This window comes from Myotis brandtii, unplaced genomic scaffold (assembly GCF_000412655.1).
Source record: "Myotis brandtii unplaced genomic scaffold, ASM41265v1 scaffold270, whole genome shotgun sequence".
Lineage (NCBI taxonomy): Eukaryota > Metazoa > Chordata > Mammalia > Chiroptera > Vespertilionidae > Myotis > Myotis brandtii.
Genome location: NW_005360273.1, coordinates 232,785 through 256,376, shown reverse-complemented (window position 1 = coordinate 256,376; position 23,592 = coordinate 232,785). Strand labels below are relative to the sequence as shown.

At 37.4% G+C, this 23,592-nt stretch overlaps 1 protein-coding gene across 2 annotated transcripts in view; it reads left to right on the top strand.

Annotated features, from left to right (window-relative positions):
- PLA2G4A (phospholipase A2, group IVA (cytosolic, calcium-dependent)) overlaps nt 1-23,592 on the top strand; it is a 135,480-nt gene that overhangs the window by 87,602 nt on the left and 24,286 nt on the right. For both annotated transcript variants that reach the window (XM_005868493.2, XM_005868492.2), the window contains 7 exons: nt 772-908; nt 5,593-5,815; nt 6,767-6,881; nt 13,490-13,627; nt 13,716-13,808; nt 16,275-16,346; nt 20,836-21,078. In XM_005868493.2, coding sequence (XP_005868555.1) covers nt 772-908; nt 5,593-5,815; nt 6,767-6,881; nt 13,490-13,627; nt 13,716-13,808; nt 16,275-16,346; nt 20,836-21,078 — 1,021 coding nt within the window. The remainder of the gene's footprint in view (nt 1-771; nt 909-5,592; nt 5,816-6,766; nt 6,882-13,489; nt 13,628-13,715; nt 13,809-16,274; nt 16,347-20,835; nt 21,079-23,592) is intronic.

The window sequence follows — 23,592 nt, the reverse complement described above, 5'->3', positions numbered from 1 at the left end:
CCCCTACTGGGGATGTGCCCGCAACCAAGGTACATGCCCTTGACTGGAATTGAACCTGGGACCTTTCAGTCCGCAGGCCGATGCTCTATCCACTGAGCCAAACCGGCTAGGGCTCCCTATTCTTATTGTCATAATTTTATATTTCTATCTCAAATAAACTACATTCTCCTATTCCTCCCATGAAACATAGAGACCACTTACTCAGATTTATTGAATGAATTCAAGAATAAAGCAATAACTTTTGTAGGTCTTGTTAAGTTGATTAAATTCTGTTTTCTGGCTTGAATAATGGCATATATTTTGAAATGAGTCAGCATAAAGGAGCAATAAGAATTCTCGTCCAGGAAGGCCAGGTACTTACTCCACTACAGATTACCAGCTAATAGATATTAGGCAAGTGATATCATCCTTTTGGAATTTCCATCTGTAAAATGAACAAATCCTTTTTTTGCTCACCATACGGGATTTTTGAGGGGGTCAAATTAAAAACGTGCACTCAAAAGCAAACCAAAATCTGCAAAGGGCCGAGGATTGTCATTGTTATCAAATGAACTGGTTGGTCATTTTGATAATACCTGCTTTGTAATATACATTCATTCTTGATTCTCTTATATGAAATATCATTTTCTTTTTAAAAATTAGGCACTGTCATGGTGTAAGTGAACGTAATTCTTTATTGCCAAATGTGGAACATATAACATACAAATTGAAACTAAGCCAAAATATATTTTGTAAATTACTTTGCAAATGATCTGTGCTTTGTCATTCCAGGTGCCTGTGGTGGCCATCCTGGGCTCAGGTGGGGGTTTCCGAGCCATGGTGGGATTCTCCGGTGTGATAGAGGCACTGTATGAATCCGGAATTTTAGATTGTGCTACCTACATCGCTGGTCTTTCTGGCTCCACGTGGTTAGTATACGTTTTAAATCTTAGTTTTATTATCCTAAATGTTTAGCATTTATCTACCTGAAATATTAGGGAGGAAAAGGAGTTTTAGAAAAGTGGACATTAACTTTGAATTATTGAAATGTTCCAGCTTGATGCAATAATTTATATCTTAAATATGTTTTACTCTCTATCCTTTTATTGATTTTTTACAGAGAGGAAGGGAGAGGGATAGAGAGTTAGAAACATCGATGAGAGAGAAACATCGATGAGAGAGAAACATCGATCAGCCGCCTCCTGCACACCTCCTACTGGGGATGTGCCCGCAACCAAGGAATCGAACCTGGGACCTTTCAGTCCACAGGCCGATGCTCCATCCACTGAGCCAAACCGGTCAGGGCTTAAATATGTTTTTTAAGGCAAGTTCATGCCTAATGATGGACTCTTGCCATAAATCCATTCCCTTTAAGCCTCTTTGTAGCATAAAATGCAGTGAAACAAGTTTAAAAAATATATTGATTGTAATAATCTATATATATAAAGAGGTAATATGCTAATCGGTGTCACAGTCACAACCGATAAGGAGGAGGCTGCCTGCGCGCACGCGGCAGTGTGTTGCTCCCGGAGATGGGGTGGAAGCAGGGAGGCGCCTGGAGGAGGTCCGTGCCCAGGAGGGCGGGGATGAGAGCCCATAGCACCCCCCTCACCAGTCCTTGGTCACCCACCGCTCCCACTCAGAGCACCCCGCCGCTCACCTGCCTGGGGAAGGAGCACAGAGCAGCAGGCAGGAGGTTTCCATGCTGTCCTCATGCGCCATGATGGGGCAGAGCCCCCGTGTTGCTCCAGAGGTAGGGAGGAAGTGTGGAGGCGCCCAGGGAAGGCGGGACCAGCCTGAGGCGACTTGAGGGACTGAGAGCAGGCTTGAAGCAGCCAGAGAAGGCCGGAGGGGTCGGGGGCAGGGCCAGGTGCACTCAATCTCTGAGTAGGTTAGGGTGGCTGTGCGATTTCGCACACTGGGCTCCTAGTTATATATAAATAGCACAGAGGTGGAATAACATACTCCACCCATAGTTAATTCAATTTTTCCAGAATTTGCTGAATTGCAATCTTTCAGTGATTATGTCTAAGTCTACATGATTCACTAGGTATTCATATTCTTCTTTAGGGCAAATAGAATGAAACCTTTATATACAGAAGAAGGAAAACAACTTTTGACTGCAGAAATTCAATAAATTTCACTGATTTGTATCTAACTAATTATGCAATCAATCCTTTAAATGTATTTAGGCTCAGTTAAACTTGGATAGAGAGTAATAACACATTTATGTATATATACAATATTTGTACACCAAAGATTCACTTTTCTAAATATAGGAACATTTTCAGAAGAGACTACACACATTTTGGTTTGCCTACCTCACATAAGCACACTCAACATCAAACATCAGTCCTTGCTTAGACGTCTCAAATAAAGGTGTCACCTTATTACACATGTCTGACTTTGACTTTTAAGGCTGTTTAGTCACTCAGCCATAGTAAAGACTATCTGTCATAATATTGTATTATATATGTCTAGCATTTTAAAATGTCAGTGCCTTCTCAGCCTGTGACATGGATAGTAGCTTTCTATCATTTTTTCAAGAAAATTTGACTCAGAAACCAAGGGATTTGTCCAAGATTACTCACAGAGCCAGTATATAAACCCAGGCTTTGATTCCCTATTCTAGGAATCTTTCAACTAAACCATAGCCTTCTCCTGACAGCTGTTCATTCTACATAGAAGTTCACATTTAAAGAATCTATAGTTTCTTAAACATCTTGAACCAGATTCTTTAGCCTAAAAACAAAAACCTAGACCCGTGGTTGCCACTTTCTTGGTGTGTTCCCTTAAAATAATTTCTCTCTTTCGAAACAAGGGTGTAGCCCATCATTATTCTTTTCCTTGAAGGAAAGAGCAGACACCTGCCTGTTTAATGAGTATGTGAGGGGAAAACTTGGACCCTTAGATTAATTCACCTATTCGGGCATTTTGTTACTCCTCTTGGGGGAGTTCATTCTCCATGTTCACTATCTGTTAGATCCCTGTGGTCCATCACTGACTAAAACATTGCAAGAAGCTTAATTTCTTAAACCGCTGTCATAAGGAAAGACTAGGCCTTGAGTGCTGATTTAGGGCTATGATAGTGTGCGGGCTTAATTAGAGCTTCAGTAATTGCTTTGGTTGTAGATTTGGGGAAACATCTTACATTCTCCTGACAGAGTTCTGAAAACAAGTCCTGCAAAATGTCATTTAAAGGGAGCTTTAAATATTTCAGGTCGATCATTTAAATATTAAAGGCCACATATTTACATATGTATACATAAACTCCTACTCTATCTTTCAATGTCTAACTTCCTCCATGATTCGCCTTCTCTTATTTATTCCATTTCCTGAAAGGCCATTCACTCCTTAAATCCTTACTAATCGATTTTCATGCAGAAACCACCTAATTTCCAACTATGGTGGTGCCTTTTGAAGTTTTTATTCCTCTTGATTTTGGGGGCGTCATGGAGGATGAGGTTGGAGGTTGAGACGTTTCAACACTGAGGGGTCCCTTTGTCAATCCCTCCCACCACAACTTTTTGAGTTGGTTGTATCCTCTCTGGTGGCTCTCTCCTCCACATTGTCTGTTACTGCTTCGGCTGCTCTTCTCCTTAATGGGAGCTTTCCTCCAGGACCTGCCTTCCATTTTATTATAGCTACACATCCTCCCTTGGTAATTTGAGCACCTTCTACCACTTCAGTTATTACCACCAGTAATTTAATTCATGAAACTCTAGAACATTCGAAAGTTAATGGACCAAAAAAAGGAAGATAACTTTAATGGACAATGCAAAGTAGCCGTCAGAAAAGAGAATCAACTGAAAGATGAGTTCCAGAGGTCGAGGGTGAAGAGTGTTTTATGAAGTAGTGGGCATTTTAATAGAGTAAAAATCTGAGCGAAGCTTAGTTTAGAACTGAGTTTGGATATCATGAGTGGTTTTAGCAAGAGTCACTAGATATAGTAAATAAAGGAGACATTTGATCATGAAATTACAAATAACAAACAAATAGAAGATGAAAGGAAAAAAGGTGGAACATGAACATATTAGTTCAACAAGGGCAATATAGAACCAGAGAAAGGTTTTTGTTTTGTTTTCAGAATTTAAGAGATTTGAGCATTTTTGTACAAGTGTGAGATGAAGGAAATAGTGTAGACCAATAGATGAAAGATAGAGAAATAGGTGGCCCTAACTGGTTTGGCTCAGTGGATAGAGCGTCAGCCTGAGAACTGAAGGGTCCTGGGTTTGATTCCAGGCAAGGGCACATGCCTGGGTACTGGGGACATGCAGGAGGCAGCCAATAAATGATTCTCTGTCATCATTGATGTTTCTATCTCTCTCCCTCTCCCTTCCTCTCTGAAACCAATAAAAATATATTTTTTAAAAAAAGAAATAGATGGATCATGGATAGAAAAAGATTCAGGTGAAGACAGGACAGGACAAGATAGAAAGCACAAAAGCTGTTAACCCTGGAGAGAAGAGACACTTCCTGGGACGGAAGAAGAGGTGGAAGAGGTGGTCCAGATGATTCATGTAACCATTCTCTCTTGAAAATTACAAGTGAGGAGGTAAAAAGTTCAAAGGAAGGAATTCGGAAAGAATTAAAAAAACAAATTACGCTCTGTGTTGTGTAAGTTTATATTGGGCTGATCCATGACCATGACTTGGCACGAGAATGAAGTAATACGGAAGTGTCTGGAGAAGACCTGGACCTCCCAATAAGTTTTCTGCGATCACAAAAGAGAATTTTATGTAGAACAAAAGCTTTCTTGTAACTTCTGAAATTGTTTTTGGATGATACTTGTTATTCATTAAATATATATTAGCCAACCAGGAGAACCAACATGAGTGAATTAAGAGAATCAGGACAGTAATCCTGTGTTCTCTTCCTCAGCTCAACTCAGTACAGCTATTCATATGTAGCATCGTAAGAGGCTATTGGATGTGGACTGGCATGTGTATGGTAATACCATCTACAGAGAAATGAGATCAGCTCTGTATCTATAGACAGTGGGGCCCAATTCATTAAACTGATGAATATTTCAGGAATTCCTCTGGCTAATGGCCAAGAATCTTCACAAGAAAGCAAATCATCAGATTTGTGTCCTCAGAAATTCTGAGACCTACCATTGGCGAGTCTTGGGATTCTGCCTAGTTGGCCAGTGGATGATTAAAAACCACATTTGTCAGCCTTAGACATTCACAGTAATCGTACAGCATCATTGAAGGTCAAATCATCAAATTGCTTGACTAGTATTAATTATATCCAGACAAGTCATTTAATTTTCATGACTCCAGTGTGTTGTGTCATCAGTCTCTGGTAGTCTGCTGGGGATGCCCATTCCTAGAGACTAGACAGTGGACAGTAGGCCAGTAGGGAATCCTTTCCTCTGGACTGTGCATGGGAAATCCAGTGTTTCCTCTGAGACCTCTACTTCGCTTCTACTGAAGACCAGCTTCTTTCTGATTTATTCATTCTTTCCTTAAATGGGTTAATATGATCAATCAGCTAATTAAGTTAACCAACTCTACCATCCTATTTTTCTTATGCCAGAGAATGCCTGCTTTCTTTGGAGATTATGTAATGCCCTTCCTCTTTATGAATTATCTTTTGTTTTCTTTACAGGTATATGTCAACCTTATATTCTCACCCAGATTTCCCAGAGAAAGGGCCAGAAGAGATTAATGAAGAGCTAATGAAAAATGTTAGCCACAACCCCCTTTTACTTCTCACACCACAGAAAGTTAAAAGATATGTTGAGTCTTTATGGAAGAAGAAAAGGTCTGGACAACCTGTCACCTTTGCTGATATCTTTGGGATGTTAATAGGAGAAACACTAATTCACAATGTAAGCTATAGCTCAATCTATAATCCTTTGAATGCAATAGACTATATTTATCATAATGTTTTAAATAAAACAAAATATGATTCAACTTATATTATCAACACTGTGTACTGAGAGCACATAGTTCCTGCCAGATATAACTCTTCTACATTTCAAACTAGAGCTTACTAATTCATTTTGTATATCAGTTTCAATGTAGGGGAGTATTTTGTATGCCTTTTCTTTGGAAAGAAAAGTATATCTTTAACTCTTAACTGGCCATTCCTCTAAATGGCAAGCTTTTTAGATAAGGAGAAGAATGCAAGAAATATTTTAATGGTAGGGGGAAAATGGAGGTTGTCTGGACAGTCAGAAAACAGAATGAATCATGCAGAACAAACTCATTTAATGACCACAGTGTGACATTTCATCGGAAGATAAAGCAAGGGAGACAGAATCTGTGCCAGGGAATCTGGGGCTAAATTCTTTCTGGGCTTCATAGCTGCCAAATATTTCTCCACTTCAAAAGTAGGCATAGTCCCTTGAAATTTGGTTGTTTTTAGAATGAAGGCAATTACTTTCATAGAGGTTTCTTTTTGTTTATTCATGACCCAGAGATTTCTTCAAGTAATAAGAATTATTTTTATTATAAAAAATTTAAGTGTCTTGATTGGAAATACTAGTTTTTAAAATACATTTTTATTTATTTCAGAGAAGAAGGGAGAGGGAGAGAGATATAGAAACATCATTGATGAGAGAGAATCATTGATCAGCTGCCTCCTGCACACCCCCCATTGGGTATCGAGCCCACAACCCCAGGCACTTGCCCTGACTGGGAATCAAACAATGACCTCCTGGCTCATAGGTCAACATTCAACCACTGTGCCACACCAGCCTGGAAGTACTATTTTAAATGGTTTTGTACCTGTATCTGTTTGTATATTTAAGCCATTTCTTTTTTTCTTATGTGGACAGAGAATGAACATGACCTTGAGTAGTTTGAAGGAAAAAGTCAATACGGCCCAATGTCCTTTACCTCTTTTCACCTGTCTGCACGTCAAGCCCGATGTTTCAGAACTGATGTTTGCAGGTATGTCGCTTACTCTTTCAGAACATTTCCTGGAAACTTTGAACTGTGGCTTCCAATGATTTTCTGTAGAAGAAGCCATTTCAGTTGCTTATTTTAATATATTTTCTGTAGCATAAAAACATTTGAAAATATAAAGCTAGATGATTTTCTGGTAGTACAGAATATTCCAGAAAACTGGTTACTAATATATCTTTATTGGTATTAGTGAACTAAAAAATAAATGCTAAAAAGTAAATCATAAATATAATCAATCATTCAATTTTAATTACTCATTTCTAAAAGCTGTTCAACAGGGTAGTATGCCTAGTGCTTTCAGGCAATGCATATTCTCTTGCTTGCTGCTGGAATCTTTATTAAATTAGGTAATATGATACATGTTTATTAATTTTTATAATTCAGCACCTGAAATGTACTAATCTATACTTGTGGCAGCTGGTGAACAAAATGCCTCATTTCATTAAGTCTCAGATGTAAACACGTGTTTCTTCGGGAGCTTCACTCCTTGTTCTGTGCTCTAAAATTTTGTGACATAGTTCTGGGGGCCTCTGCCCATTCTGCTCTGCAGTGTGATAGCATTTCTGGCTGTGGCTGGTAAGGATTCTTGTATTTTTAGGAAAAGTATCGTAGTGACATCATTCACACACAATGAGCTTAAAAAATCACTGTGAATGGCATGTAATTAACAAATTCATATCCAAAATCCTTTTGCAGTTTTATCAATTCTCACTTTTTATCCTCAACTGATTATTCTCAGGCAAGAATTTCAAGTAGTTTATAAAAAGTGATGCATCAGGAACCACTGTTGATCAATGATATTGACTAAAATGTTTATCATGCTTATGGTTCAGAAAGCATTTCTATTTATTGTCTTATTCAACTTTTACTATAAATCAGGGAGGGAGATATTTTTAGCAATGCTTCACAAAAGAAAAAAAATATCAGAAAAAATAAAACATTAAATGATTTGCATATTGCCATGGAAAGTAAATAGCAGAGCTGAGACTTGGTCTCAAAAATCCTTTGATTGCTGACTATGTAGAATGTAGCATGCCAGGGCTAAGCTAGAACAACCCTTTCCCACCAGAGAACATTGCCCCTGTTCTATAACAACTTATAACCTGTTTGAGAAATGTACAATAATTATTAAAGATGTTAAGGCCCAAGAAAGAACAGAATATTACTATGCCCTGTTCTCTTGACTAAGTTCCATAACATCTTTTAGCCTCAGTTTCCTCATCTGTTAAAACACTGAGACTCTCTTCATAGTGTTTCACTAAATAAATGAGATAAAGTATGTAATATATTTAAGTTTCAATAAATCTTAACAAGTTAGAGTGTTCTATGAAATCTGTATGACAAAAGTCAGACGTCTTCATCTTAAAGATGAATAGGATTTGTATAAGAAATACATTTGAATATTAATGAGAGTAAGGCAATGCAGTAGGAGTCTACGGTAACCATGGTGTGCTCAGCAACAATAAGGAACCACACTTTGACTGTAATGGAGTTCATAGGGATTTTTTATCACACAAAAAAGTAAGTTCCATGATTAAATCATTTTTGTTTTGTTTGTTTTTTGCTTTCCCATAGCTTTTGTCTTGTAATGTTTGGAAATTGGCTAATAAATACCAGTAGCATGCTAGTCAAATCTGTGCATAGCCAAATAAGCCATCTTTCACCCCAGAAACAATGATATGGTCAAACAAGCACTAATCTAATTTGGAACTCCTGTCTTCTAAGATGAAATAACTTGAGTGGGTCATTTAACTTCTTATTTTCCTCATTATTTAAAAAAAGGTTTATCTTACAGAGCCATTACGACAATCTCATGAGATATGCATGCCACTGAATATGATAAAAAACATTCTATATAATAAAAGTCTAATATGCAAATTATCCCCTCAACCCAGAATTTGACCGGGAGTTCAATCAGGGGGCGGGGCCGGCGGCAGTGGCAGGTGACTGGGGGAAGGGAGGCACCCCAGCTGGTAGCTGGCAGCCGCTAGGGACCCTACCCGTGCACAGATTTCATGCACTGAGCCTCTAGTAAAAATATAATAGGTTAATCACTTATTATGATAATTATGATTTCAGAGTCTTTTTATTCTGAACTTTTAATCAACTGCCATTCTCAACAGAAAGTCTGACTAACATAATTAAAGATTTAATTATATTTCAGTAAGTGACTATTTAGGATTTTTCACCCAGAGTAAGAAAAAGCTGTTTTATGTTCCATTAGTAGTCTTAGAACCTAGATATGTGTGATTTGGGCCATCTGCCTAGCTTCCATGTTGTTACTGAGATAAGAGATACACCATTAACCTTCATTGTTAAGCTTTTGTGATAAGGAGGTTCAAGCTGTTTCTTCCAACAGAGTTGGACAAAGCCATCAAACATCAGTTAAGTGGATCTTAAACCCAGATAAGACATTCAAAGATGCACGTCATGAAGGTTTAAGTCACTTGAGTTATTGAGGGGGAAAAAAAGGTGGAGTCATGTCTATGCTTTATGCCTTTGAAATTTTCTTAGATGAAAAATGGATATTCAAGGGGGAAAAGGGGAAATATCTGCATTTTATTTTTAAAAAATCAAAGAAGCTTATTAGCTTACAGAAGTGTTACCAACTTTACTTCAACAATATCAGAGAATGTTTTTCTTCCCTCTTAGAATAATTTTAAACATTTCCCCCCTTTTTGAAGATTTTAAACAAATAAACATTAGTTGCTTAAATTATTAAATATTTTTGACTCCTCCACTTCACTACACTGCCTACGGGATTTACAACTTTCATTTTCCAAATATCCACTGGTCAGTAAATTGCATTTACTGAGCACAACTTATGGACTCAACATCAGGTTAAGTTCTTTCACAGACAATAAAGGAGTAGAACTGTGGTACAATCCCATTAACAAGACAAAAATAAAATATAAAAAGTTAATGAGCCATACACATAGAATATTGACCGTCAAAGTGTGTAGAGCTGACATAAGTGTAAGTTATCAAAGATATTTAGTATAGTCATAGAAATGACCTCATGGAAAGATCCATCATACAGAGGTGAAAAGTCATCTTTGAGTAAAACAGTATGAGGAAATGCTCAGAAGGGAAGCCGAAGGTATGCTTTGGGGAGCGATTAAAAAACAGTAGCCTTGGTATGAACTGGTGAAGCGTCGGTGGTACATTTAGGAAAACCATTAGTGCAAAACAGTAGAAAATCTGAATTCCAGGCAGGAATGTTTTTATTCAGTTAGGATGATAATGGGAAATAGTTAGTGCTTTGGGGAAGAGCAATATAACTCTTTATGTAGTGTTTTTTGAAAAGTGTCTTTTGGTGATTCACGTGGGTCGATTGGCAAAGGTAGAAACTGGAAGCCATGACATCACTGTGTTTTTGTAATAAGGTCCTGAAACTAGGGAGATTCTGATAAGGAAAGAGAGGAGAAGATAAGAGTGAAAAGCCTGAGGGTGACAGGTGGGATGTGCTGATGATTCAATGTGAGTGCTTTCTCACTTAAAAGAATTTTTTTTTTCCTGGTCTGTGATAACGTGATTTACAGAAGCAGCTGAGCTAGACAGGGAGGGGAAGTGATGAATTCTTTTCCCGGCAATGATAGCGGGATGTGATGACCGCATACCCAAGCGCCCCAGGAAGCTGGAAACAGGTGGAGGGAGGTGCAGCAGAAAGGTTCACATTTGAAGTGTATGGGCTAACAGCAAAGGAATAATAGTCAAATGCCGCCATGGCAAGTTCTTAAGGAAGGTTTAGGCAGCAAATCTTCCCTCTTGAGAAAGTCTATAATTATGGGCACAAGCCACAGCATTAATACAGAACAGATCGCTAGAGAAATTATTATGCGTCAGTACCCAAGATGGGGATGTGAAATTCAGAGATAGGAAATTACTTTGGTGATATAGAATTTTCCTAACAGCCCCTGATTCATCGCTTGTCATGTCTCGCTAACTCCTTGTAAATCATTATGAAACATACCACTGTCTGGTAAAGGGTATATGTGCCCTTGGCCTTGCTTGAGCTATAAATGTGTTGTCATCACAATTGTGATTTCATTATCTCCTTCACAAAAGTAGAATTTCAGCTGAGTAAATAATAAATAGACATCCACCATTCCTTTTCCAACACTTTGGGGATGGATATTTTGGAATTCAGAATATTTTAGATGTTAAAGTTTAAAAAATATTTAAAGTGTATATTGCATAATATTCTCATTGGGGTCTTATAATTAAAGAGAGTGATTTCTCCAGGAGAATGTATCAATATTTAGATTGAGTGGGCTAAATAAATATTCTGCCTCACATCATTTTAAGACTTTTTTTTTAATAGAATGAATTCAGGCCAGATTTTACCACCGAAATGGATAGCAAAAAAACCGTGTGGATTTTGGAGTTGTTTGAATTTGGGATTGTTGAGTAAGGCATATATAGTCATGTTATAATATCAGAAAGGAAAAATTAAAGAAAAATAAGGAGGGCAGAGGGTTATTGGTGATACAGGGGTGGGTGGTGGTGGGACATAAAGGAGGATGGTAACAAAGACCTTGAACTAAAGGTTACTAAGAAGCAGCCTTATAATTGCAGAAGGGAGTAGCAAGCATGAAGGCACCAGGGTGGGATTGAGCTTGGTCTCTATGGGGACCATTAAGAAGGCTTGTGTGACTGACGTGGTGAAGCAAGACAAAACGTGACAGGTGATTGGTTAGGGCATGTGGTCAGACAGGGAGCCTGAGCCAGACCATCATGAAGCCTTGCTGGCCATGTGTTTATTTTCAGTGTAATGGGAGGTCAGTGGAAAGCTTTCAACTGGCATCAGTGTGCTGTGACTTAGATTTTTAAGAATTCTTTCTGGCTACAGGGTATAAAAAAGGTAGTAAGGGAATAGAGAAGAGACATTTTAGGAGGCTGTTGTGGAGACCCAGGGGAGAGAATATGGTGGGTTGGACAGAATGGTTGTGGTGGACAAATGGATAAGTGGCCAGTTCCTAACCATATCTGATGATAGAGCCTACAGAACTTGATATTTTGTATGTGAAATATAAGGGAAAGAGAACAATCAAGGATAATTTTAAAGTACGAACAGTGAATATATGAAAGGTAGTACTATTTCCCAAGAAGGGGAAGACTGAGAGAGCGGCAAGTGCAAGCAGTGGAAATCAGAAACTTAGAAGTCTTTTTTGATACATTAGGATTGAGACAATAATTAGACATATTATAGCCATGGACATACAGAAGTATAATTTGGCCACCATTTATTTCATGATTAAAATGTGCTATGCCTTCTGGGCTCTTCGCATTTCTTAACTCAGATCCTCACAATAATTCTACAAACTTTCTGCTGTTTTTATTCACATTTTACAGATTAGGGAACTAAAACACAGAGAACACAAATAATCTACACAAGATTGCACAGTTAGTAAGCAGAAGAGTGGGATTTGAATCCAGGGCTCTGGCTCCAGAGCCTCAGCTCTTAGAAAGTATACTCTATTGACCCTCTGCCTTGTGTTTCTTGAGACATTCAACATAAAAACTTGGCATTGAGCCCTAGCTGGTTTGGCTCAGTGGATAGAACATCGGTCTGTGGACTGAAAGGTCCCAGGTTCAATTCTGGTCAAGGGTACATGCCTATGTTGTGGGCTCGATCCTTAGTAGGGGGCATGCAGGAGGCAGCCAATCAATGATTCTCTCTCATCATTAATGCTTCTCTCTCTCTCCCTCCCCATTTGAAATCAATAATATATATATATATATATATTTAAAAAAAAAACCATTCCTCTCTGAAATCAATAATATATATATATATATATATACACAAAAAAAACCTTGGCATTTTAATCGGGTCAGTTAGTATAATGGTTAAGGAGCACAATTAAAAGATGACGAAAAGGCAAATGTTAGAAACACTCCATTTTCATAATCTGCTTGCATTACCAGAAAAGTTTAATTTCTTCTGTCTCCTTCATGGATTTTAAATCTGAGTCAGCAGTTTTCACGTTTTTCACTCTTTAGAATTCATATGGACTTATAAAAGATGTCTGAGTTTTTAAATGCAAAAGGTTACTCGATTTGTGCAAATTAGAAGGGACCTTTTTGTGTTTGTGTATCTTATTCATCCAATAGAGGCCTGGTGCAGGAAATCCGTGCACTTCACTGGGGGGGGGGCGGCTCCTCTGCCAGGCCTGGGCCCTCTCGCAGTCCACAGTCTGGGAACCCTCAGGGGTTGTCCGACTGCCACTTGCAAGCTTACCAGCCGTGAGCCTGGCTCAGGGCTTCTGGCTGCACTGACCACCAGGGGGCATCTCCTACGAGCGTCTGCCCCCTGGTGGTCAGTGCGCGTCATAGTGACCGGTCATTCCTCCGTTCAGTCTATTTGCATTTAGCCTTTTCTTATATAGGATTAGTTCCCTCCCCCATCCAACTTCTAGACAATGCCATATACGTAATAGGCATGTGCTTAATTTTTTTAAAAATATTTTTTAAAAAATTTTTAAAATATTTTAAATAAATGAATGAGAATAATCACTGTTGAAGTGATCTATAACTGTGCACATTTCTGTAATATTTTCTATGAATGGATTGAATTTTTTTAATGCTTTCAGATTGGGTTGAATTTACTCCATATGAGATCGGCATGGCAAAATATGGTACTTTCATGACTCCTGACTTATTTGGAAGCAAATTTTTTATGGGGAAAGTTGTAAAGAAATATGAAGAAAACCCCTTGCATTTCTTAATGGGTAAGTGGTCAAAACCTACCACTAGTTTGTCTGACAGTTTTAAACTCTGGTGCATTCTAAGTTATTCTCTGTTGTTGCTTTATTATAGGTGTCTGGGGCAGTGCCTTTTCTATATTGTTCAACAGAGTCTTGGGAGTTTCCAGCTCACAAAATAAGGGTTCCACAATGGAGGAAGAATTAGGTATTGTAAAAATGTGCTTAAATTGATAACGATGCTCTATTGATAAATTGCATTAACATGTATACATAGAGAAAATTAAATCAGCATAAAAATTTTAATTTCTAAAGTTACCTTTAAGTTGGTTGAATCAGCCTAAATTTTTCCTAGGAATAGTATGTCCATTACTTAACTGCAGAGCCACATTCTCTAAGGGTGACAACAAGGCAGAGTGTATACTGCTGAAATGTTCTGACTTCATTTATGTAAATGATCATTAAATCCCAGATATTATCAACTCCAATTTTGTGGAAATGACTAACTCTTCTCTGAATGATATGAAGATTTCAGAGGGGGGAAAAAAAGAGAAAAGAATGAAAATATGTAAATGATCATTAAATCCCAGATATTATCAACTCTAATTTTGTGGAAATGACTAACTCTTCTCTGAATGATGTGAAGATTTCAGAGGGGGGGGAAAAGAGAAAAGAATGAAAGTACCACAGGTTACAGGGCTTGCTTCTCTGTACACTTTATCTGTTGAATAATCCAGATAAACCCCAGGCTTGTTATTTCCCTCTCCAAAGGCAGGAAGAGAATAGGACTGAAATAACACATCTGAAGGTGGGTGCGACAATGGCTGGAGGCCAAGGAAAAGGAGACTGTTTACACTAAATCGTCTTGAGAATATTCTTTGGTGTGAGGCGTCCCCTTTGAGGCCAGTGGTTTGGCAGTTTATTTACTTGTTCTGTGTGTCAGACTTAGGGGGACTATGGTGAACTTGAGAACCCTGGTCAGCAGGATGCCTGTTACCTCAGATTACAGAAGGGTTTCCAGAAATGAGACCAGAGAGGTGACTGAGGGGAATCGGAAGACTCCTGGTGGCTCTTTCATCTGCTGGCCAACCAAAGTCTACCTCTTAAAGGGTGTTTGTTTCCCCACCCCCTTCTAAAGGAAGACTTAAAGGTACATTGGACCACAGTCAGATAAAGTAAAATGAAATAGATACATTTAGAATATTTAGTTATTTATATCATAAAAATTTCCTTATGAAGAAGGCAATATTTTGCAAACCATCTTCTTAAATGATAGTATCAAATATGACCCCAAAAATGTTTAAAGAAAGAAAATGTTGTCCTGCCTAAAAGACACCTAATGCATATAACACTGGAATGGACCATTACTTATATGCCCCCTCTTCTCTACAACAAAATTACTAGTACTTTCTGTAATAGTCATGAAATGAATAATAATGTTAGCCAGAGAATATTTTCCTTTAATGAATTTCATATGTGTGATATTACCAGTAAAATGAAAGAAATCTAAAAATTAAAAAGTCAATCTACTGCTTCAAGCATTTATTATCCCTTCAATTATATAATCTAGATCATTTAAATACCTGATATTTATTTATAGTAAACATATGCAGAATAATATGTTATATCTATATTTCTCTGAGTTTAAAGCCCCCAAATGATTCTATTACTAAAAATTATGAATTTGGAGTCAGTTTCTTTAAAAAGTTGATTGACTAATGGAAGAAAAAATAAGTTACTATATAGAGAGTGGTTTTATATGTGTCCAAAGGAGTTTTGATTTTTCTATGAATGATGATTAAAAAGAATGGTTTATGTACCTATAATTTAGGTGCTTTTTACTTGAAAAAAAAAAAAGACTAGTTATTGTTATAGCTTTTACTCCTGTCGTTGTTTTAAGGATTTGTAGTTTCTATTTTAGTTTTTAAAACTACTCTCTTACTATGTTCTGAGGAAGCACAAATTCTCAGCACAAAAGGCACATTTCAACAGAAAAAATTTTCAGTGTTATTGAAATTAAAAGATACCTTATATTAGTTGCTTTCATATATTTTGATGAAATAGCCCCCTGTAGATTTTGGGTTCACCTTGCATTTGCCTTCTTCACAAATACCACTTAAGCATATTTGATTGAAGAAAAAAAATACTTTTGTATAATGAGAAGCTTCCTATAATCAAGCTATTCTTTCTGTCAGAATTAAGATAAACAAAAATTCGTCCCTTTAAATCATGAATGAATAAAATTTAAATTAACTTTTCCTCTCCTGGGAAATTTTGATTTCCAATGAAAAATTGATCTAAATTCATGCCAATTATTGATCTAAATTTATTCTAGTAATCTAGCAGGTCTCACTCTGTGGGTTTGCTGAGGTTACTTCCATATGGTAAATTTATATATTTTAAGTGATTTCAGAGAGGAAGGGAGAGGGAGAGGGAGAGAGAGATAGAAACATCAATGATGATAGAGAATCATTGATCAGCTGCCTCCTGGAGCCTGCTGGGGATCCGGCCTGCAAACTGGGCATGTGCCCTGACTGGGAATTGAACTGTGACCTCCTGGTTTATAGGTCAATGCTCAACCACTGACCCACATTAGCCAGGCCCCCATATAGTAAATTTAATTGTGAGTCATGGCACCTGAAATCCTTCAATTGTTTTTGCTTTCTTTCCACAGAAAATATTACAGCAAAGCACATTGTGAGCAATGATAGCTCGGATAGTGATGATGAATCACAAGAACCCAAAGGTAAGGGTGCTGGGACCTTCTCTGGCAGAAGTCCATGGGGAAAGGATGCTGCCTCTGACCTGTCACTCCAGGTGCTCATGGCAGTCTCTGCTTAAGGCACTGAGCAATAGCCTCGTAGCTTTCCATTCAGAGAGAGAATTGATGCTGTATGTGTAATAACATATGCAACACAGAAATATCCCTTCTTTCTTGTTTAAAACCTCAAAAATATTATCAGTTGAACAAATGGGGAACAAACTGAGATGTTAGAATTACTAAATTCTGTTTTCAATCTGATTATTGAACTGGGCTTTCAGCACAGAAATTGTGGTTTGGGAGCACCTTTACCTGGCTTTAAAAAAAAAAATCTAAATTTTATCTTTGAAAAATATATTATTAAATAACGTGAAAAATTATATTCTCACTCCATCCTGAGCCTTTATCCCATTGCCAACATTCTGTGTCTTAGGAAGGGATCAAGTTGGGTAGAACTATGGAGAACTCTTGGTTGCATGTATTGCTTTGTGGTATAAATGAGTTCCTTTACATTTTGACAAGACAGCTTTTGGCTTGGTGTGGATCAGGAGAGTCAGTGATGGAGGGAGGGCAGGGGGAAGGCAAAGATCAAGCATATTTGTTGCCAATGTGCTAAAATGGAGTGTTATTATATTTTGACAAAGTGTTTGACACAACCATTTGTACAAAAACAAAACATAACAAACATCAAACAAAAGTTAAGCAGCTTTGATAACAACTGGGTGAACAAGTCCTATTACAGTCTGAATACAGATTTTAAAAGGCATTAAGTGCTTTCTTGTCCAAAACATAAGGAATTCCACCTGCCATGTCATAGATAACAGAAGAGCCTGTTTTATCCTTGCTGAATTAACACTAAAATTAAAATTCTCTTTCATAACTGGGCTGTTACTTCCTCATAAGATGAGTCTGCGCACATCAGAGGTGCCTACTCTGGGCAATGCAGCTGCACAGGCCCGTAGCTTGCTTAGTGTGCAGCTTCTTGTGAAAATGTAAAAAGGAGACCTTCCTTGGGCAGACAAAGCTCTTGACCAGGCACAAGATGGCCAGTGGCGTACAATCTGGGCTTCAGTCCCTGTTTGCCTACTGTCCTCCTGACTTATGTAGCCAATAATGTGCCTAAGTATATATGGCAGCTCAGGTAATTAGGCAAGAACCCCATTTGAAAGAACCCTGCTCTGGAAGGAACTGAGTCTAAATTCTGCTCCTTTATATTGGTAATTTTAATTATTTTGGTTGTTCAGGTCTTTATTTATTTTTTTGATTTTGAATTTCCTTTTAATGAAGGGAGCTAGCCAGTATACTGGGGAGAGAGAGTATATGCCTAGCATGTCTAGAATTAATCATGTCATGATTTAGGGACTATCAAGTAGATGTAATAATGGTTTGTCACTAATTAAGTACTACATTGCTATGGAGGATCAGTACATTTGATCATCTCTGAAGTACTGGATGCTTATCTTAAGGCTGATAAGTTTAAAAACCAATTGAATATGACTTTGGTTTAGTATCAGCCTAGATTGGAGAATGATATTCAGGATGTTTTTGAGGATTTTTTTTTATTAGATCTTAATATTCATTTATTTCATTCTAAATAGACTTTATTTTTTTAGAGTAGTTTTAAATTACAGCAAAATTGAGTAAAAAGTACAGAGTTCCCATATATCCTCTGCACCTCCCCCCACCCCCACCCCTCCCACACACACACTGCCTCTCCCACTATCAACATTCTATACTGGAGTGGTACAACTGTTACAGTTGATGAACCTACACTGATACATCATCACTACCCAAAGTCCAAACTTTAGGCTTCACTCTTGATATTCTGTATATTTTCACAAATATAAAATGACATGTACCAACCATTATAGCATCATACAGAGTAGCTTCACTGCCCTGAAAGTCCTCTATGCTCTGTTTATTCATCCCTCTGCCCCCCATTCCCAACTCCTGCTGGCAACCACTGATCTTTTCACCATCCTCCTAGGTTTGTCTTTCCCAGAATGCCATATATTTGGGATCATACGCTATGTAGCCTTTCCATATTGGCTTCTTTCACTTAGTAATATGCAGTTAAGTTTCCTCCATGTCTTCTCATGGTTTGATGGCTCATTTCTTTTGAGTGCTGAATGATAGTTCACTGTCTGGATGTACCGCAGTTTATCCACTCATCTGCTGAAGAATATCTTGGTCACTTCCAAGTTTGGGCAATTATGAATAAAGATGCTATAAATATCCATATTCAAATTTTTGTGTGGATGTAAGTTTTCAGCTCCTTTGGGTAAAAACCAAGAAGCGTAATTGCTGGATCATATGATAGAAGTATAATTTAGTTTTGTAAGAAACTTTCAAACTACTATCTTTAGTGACTGTACCATTTTGCATTCCCACCAGTAATGAATGAGTGTTTCTGTTGCTCAACATCGGTGCAGCATTCAGTACTGTTAGTATTTTGGATTTGGGCATTTTCAATAAATATGTAGGTTATCTCCTTGTTGCTTTAGTTTGCATTTCCCTGATGACATATGATGTGGAGCATCTTCTCATATGCTTACTTGCCATCTGTATATTTTCTACTGAGGTCTTTTGCCCATTTTTAAATTGGGAAGTTGGTCTTAAATATATTTTGGATAATAGTCCTTCATCAGATGTATCTTTTGAAAATATTTTCTCCCAGTCAATGGCTTTCTTTTCATTCTCTTGAAGCTCCTTCATTTTTTATTCATATGATTTTGAGTAAGGTCTTTAGGCATTTTTCAACGTTAGTTTCTTTAAACCTATGCTGGCATCACTTTTACTTGCTCTCATAGAATTGTTGTAATCATCAAATCAGAAAATGCATACAAAGGGCTTTAAGTTGTAAAAGGCAACAAATAGAAATAGCTAGTAAGCAATGGATGTCATTTATCTGTTGACTGCTGGAGTTGTGCCACAAATGATGCCATTTCCACATATATCACAAGGAAAGGAGACCCTCTGCTATTACAGAAGTGGAATTTATCTCATAAATATAATAGCGATGATGATGATGATGGAGCAGCTCCAAATCTTTGGAAAATAATTGAATATCTTATTCATATCCTGTGTACCTAGAGATACAAATCATTAATTTTGAAGCCTGATTTGCTCTAGCAAAAGATTTTATTCATCATACTTGGCATTAGAAAAATGTAGGAGTAGAAAAGAGTATGTTTGTTTTTTAGTGAATATGTAGTCATCTGGATTGGTTCCTGAAAGATCACTTCATTTACTCGGTACAGTTAAGCTAATCTTTGTGAAAATAAAAAAAACAATATTTATTGTGGCTTATGTGTGTTTAGTTAACATTTATTGGAAATTATGAAGTTTGAGCATAGATTCTCTTTTCTCTCAAAACACACACACACACACACACACACACACACACACACACAGAGAGAGAGAGAGAGAGAGAGAGAGAGAGTTTTGTGTATGTTTATATACAGAGTTCCCAGAAATCTGAGCAAAAGGGATTTAGGCAGGTGGGAATCACACTGTACCATAAAGTGTTCTCAAATTTGGATTGTGAATGAATAATATTGACACGGATAATTATTCTGTTGCTTCTGCTGCTACTACCACTATTTCTACTACTAAATAGTGTTTATTAAAAATTGAATGCAGGCCAGGCACTTTACTAAGGAATTTACATGAATGCACTAACTCAGTTAATCCTCACAACAACACTACAGAGTTTTCTGTTGAGGAAATGAAGGCTGAGAAAGGTTAACTAACTAGGAAACAGGGGAGAATCTAGGCAGTCTGACTATGGAGCCAATGTTCTAAGTAACTACCCAACATAGCTTCCCAGTAGTAGTGATGTATACATAGGTTTTAAGGAAAAAGTGACGAAAAGCCGCTTCTTTGGGAAGATTGCAGAATTTTAAAACATTTTAAAGCATGTGTTTAAATTACAGAGTTTTAAAAGCCAAACTCTATAAGTAGCGATGAAATGACATTTTATAAGGGTGTTTATTGAGCAGGAAATATATGTTGAATCCTTCCGTTGTCTGTGTTCAGTTTACATGATTTCTGAAAGTTTACTAAACAGGAGAGAGAAGGAAACTTAGGAAATAAAGACAATAAGGTACTGTGGATTTTCCCTGTGTGTGTGTTGTGTGTTTGTGTAAATAAGGCAAAAAAAAAAAAAAAAAAGAGAGAGAAAAGGACAGGGGAAGGGGAGAAAGAAGGAAAGTTTGCCTAAAAAATCTAAGATTAGACCACGTGACACTGTCAACAATGCAATCTTAGACTAACTATAGGTAAAGGGTAAAGCAAGAACAATTTAAGGACCAAAATAGTTAACTGAAATATTTAGTGTATTAATTTATGCAAAGAAACATTTGTTAAATCAAAAGCCATAGAGCTTCACTGTTAATTTTGACATTCAGTTGCCCAAAGATGATTTAAAAAATGAATTTTGTAATCTGTATAACGGTGCTCTCTTTTTCCTTAGGTACTGAAGCTGAAGATGCTGAAGAGGAATATCAAAATGATAATCAAGCAAGTTGGGTCCAGCGTATGATAATGGCCTTGATGAGTGACTCAACACTATTCAATACCAGAGAAGGACGTGCTGGGAAGGTGCATAACTTCATGTTGGGCTTGAATCTCAATACATCCTACCCCCTGTCTCCTTTCAGAGACTTTGACTCTCAGGAGTCCTGGGAGGAAGATGAATTGGATGCAGCTGTAACAGGTAAGTACAGAAAATGTAACCCGTGGAAGCTAATTCAGGAGATCTTCCTTCCATTATTCTGGAATGAGGCCCAGAAATCAGGATTTTAAAAAGATTCCCAGGTGATTCTAATGTGCAGCCAAGGTTGAGAAACTGGTTTAGACAGTTACAAAAACATGCATTTAGTATGTGTAGGGCTTCAAATAACTGTTGTTGTGTTGGCTTTTATTTTCAGAAAAATACATTGGACAGGAAGTAGAATAGTCATGTCAGCATAGAACATTTTCATTGAAATATTGAGACAGACCTTAGATCTTCTCTCTATTGGTCAAGTTTCACTCACAGAAAACAGGAACCCCACTCCCTTGTTTAACTGAAAGGGGCTTAAAGCAGGAAATTAGATGTTTACAAAATTGTTCCCAGGCTTGGAAGAACAAGCTCCAGACGGAGCTTCCAAAAATGATTTCAAAAACACATCAGAATAACCCCAGTTTGGTCAGTGTCGAGCTTATTCAAATGCATTATTTACAGACCAACATTGCTAAAAATGATGGGAGGAGATTTTTGACTTTCTTGGTAAACAATGCAATATTCAGATGATATATCATAGGATTGTACACTTGAAATCTCTACAATTTCATTAACCAATGTCACCCCAATACATTTAATAAGAATGCTTATGTTGTTTCAAAAACAACAACAACAACCAATTGCATTTTAGACTGAACTTACTGAATTGAAAAGTGCTTCTTCAGGCAATGCCCTTACTAAGAGAGACCCTGTTTATCTTGCTCTGGATATTTCCACGTTTTAGGATAACCATGTGTTTGGAATGAAAGGTTAAAACAAACGCCCCCACAACTGTGCCTGGCAATAGAAAAAGCAGAAACATAACCTCTGTCTCATTTCCTTCCTCAAATCTCACGTGGGTGTTTCTCCTTGGCCAGCGACCAGTCTCAGCAGATTCAGACTGGAGCTGTAAGGGAGTCTGGTAACCTTGGTCCTGAGCCTGACTCTCCAGAACAGGGCAGTCATACATGAGATGCAGTGGGTGGTGTGGAGTGAAGTTTGCCAGTCTGCAGTGCCCGTCAGGCCCTCTGTTCTCAGAAACGTTAGTTAACTTTCTTAAGGCCAGCTGGCAAGAAGCCACTCACTCTCAGCCAAATCCCAAGAATAATTCTTTTTACTCTTCTGTGCATCCATGTTTCAAATTAAAAGTTAAATTTACCTTGGTGACTAATCAATACTAATAATCTTTCTCATAATGATCCTATCATCTTAAATTTTTCTACTTCATCACACCATCATTTTCATTTAACCACCCAAATGTCATTTCTCAGTCATTTCTGCCTAAGGACATTGACTGGATGCTATAAAAATGTCAATGGTATTTTTCCCAAAAACTTTCTACTACTCTTTGTTTAAGCATCATCCCTATACAATAGAATTAGAACAAGGCTTTCGATGTTGTTTTGGTAGTGCGGTTCCTGTGCGTTGCTTGAGCATAATGGAAATTGCAAAAAGAAAAGTTACCTCTGTTATTTAAACAAGAGGAGTAGAACTTACTATACCTTGTGTTATGTTTATGGCATTAAAGTCTCAGATAATAGGTTATGTCTGGTTATATACCTTCAATCCAAACCCTTTCCTGTACAGTAGAATGAAAGTCGATTTGTGATAAAGTCAGTGTCTATTTTTAAATTCATCCAACCCCCCCCCCCAAATAAAAACATACCTGACCTTACAATCCGTGACATTATTTTTTTAAGTTGTGACACCTGATTATATTCATTTCCATTATAACATCAGTTAAATGTGTCTTCTTCAGAAACGTAGGCTTTATGGATGAATGATGATGGGCTTTCAAATAAACTTAGCTTTGTAGAGTATTTAGACTCCCTAAAAAGATTCTTAAGTAATTTTTACTCCACAGTAAAGGAAGATTACAGAAGATAGTTCTCATCTTTGCCTAAAATGACTCAGCGGAGCTAGAGTGGAGACAGGCCTCTTGACATTCCTCAAAGCCTTTCCCTTCTGCTACACTCCCTTCCCCCTGGCCCTCGGTTTTATTAGTCATTGTCTTGCTGATGTAAAAATGGACGTTTCCTCTGTGTGTACTTTATTACATCTGTTTTACGTTATTGCTGTGATCGCATCACCCAGCCTGGCTCCTCTGTGGTTTGCACAGCACGCTTGCCTTCTGCACTTCTGCACTCCACATTTTAACAACTTCCTGGGAGTTTGACAATTTTTTATGTAGATTCAGAAGTGTTATTTAAACAAGAGGAGTAGAACTTACTATACCTTGTGTTATGTTTATGGCATCAATGTCTGGTTATATATACCTTCAATACAAACCCTAGGGTTGCTAGATGAAATATAGCATTCTCAGTTAAGTTTGAATTTCAAATTTGTTGAGATATTTTGAAATGTTTTAATCTAAAGTTGTTTTAAATTCATGATCTTTGGAAAGAACTTTACGTTTTATTCCTTAGAGTGTCTCTTGTTAAAATTCTATTTCACTCAGTTTGCATT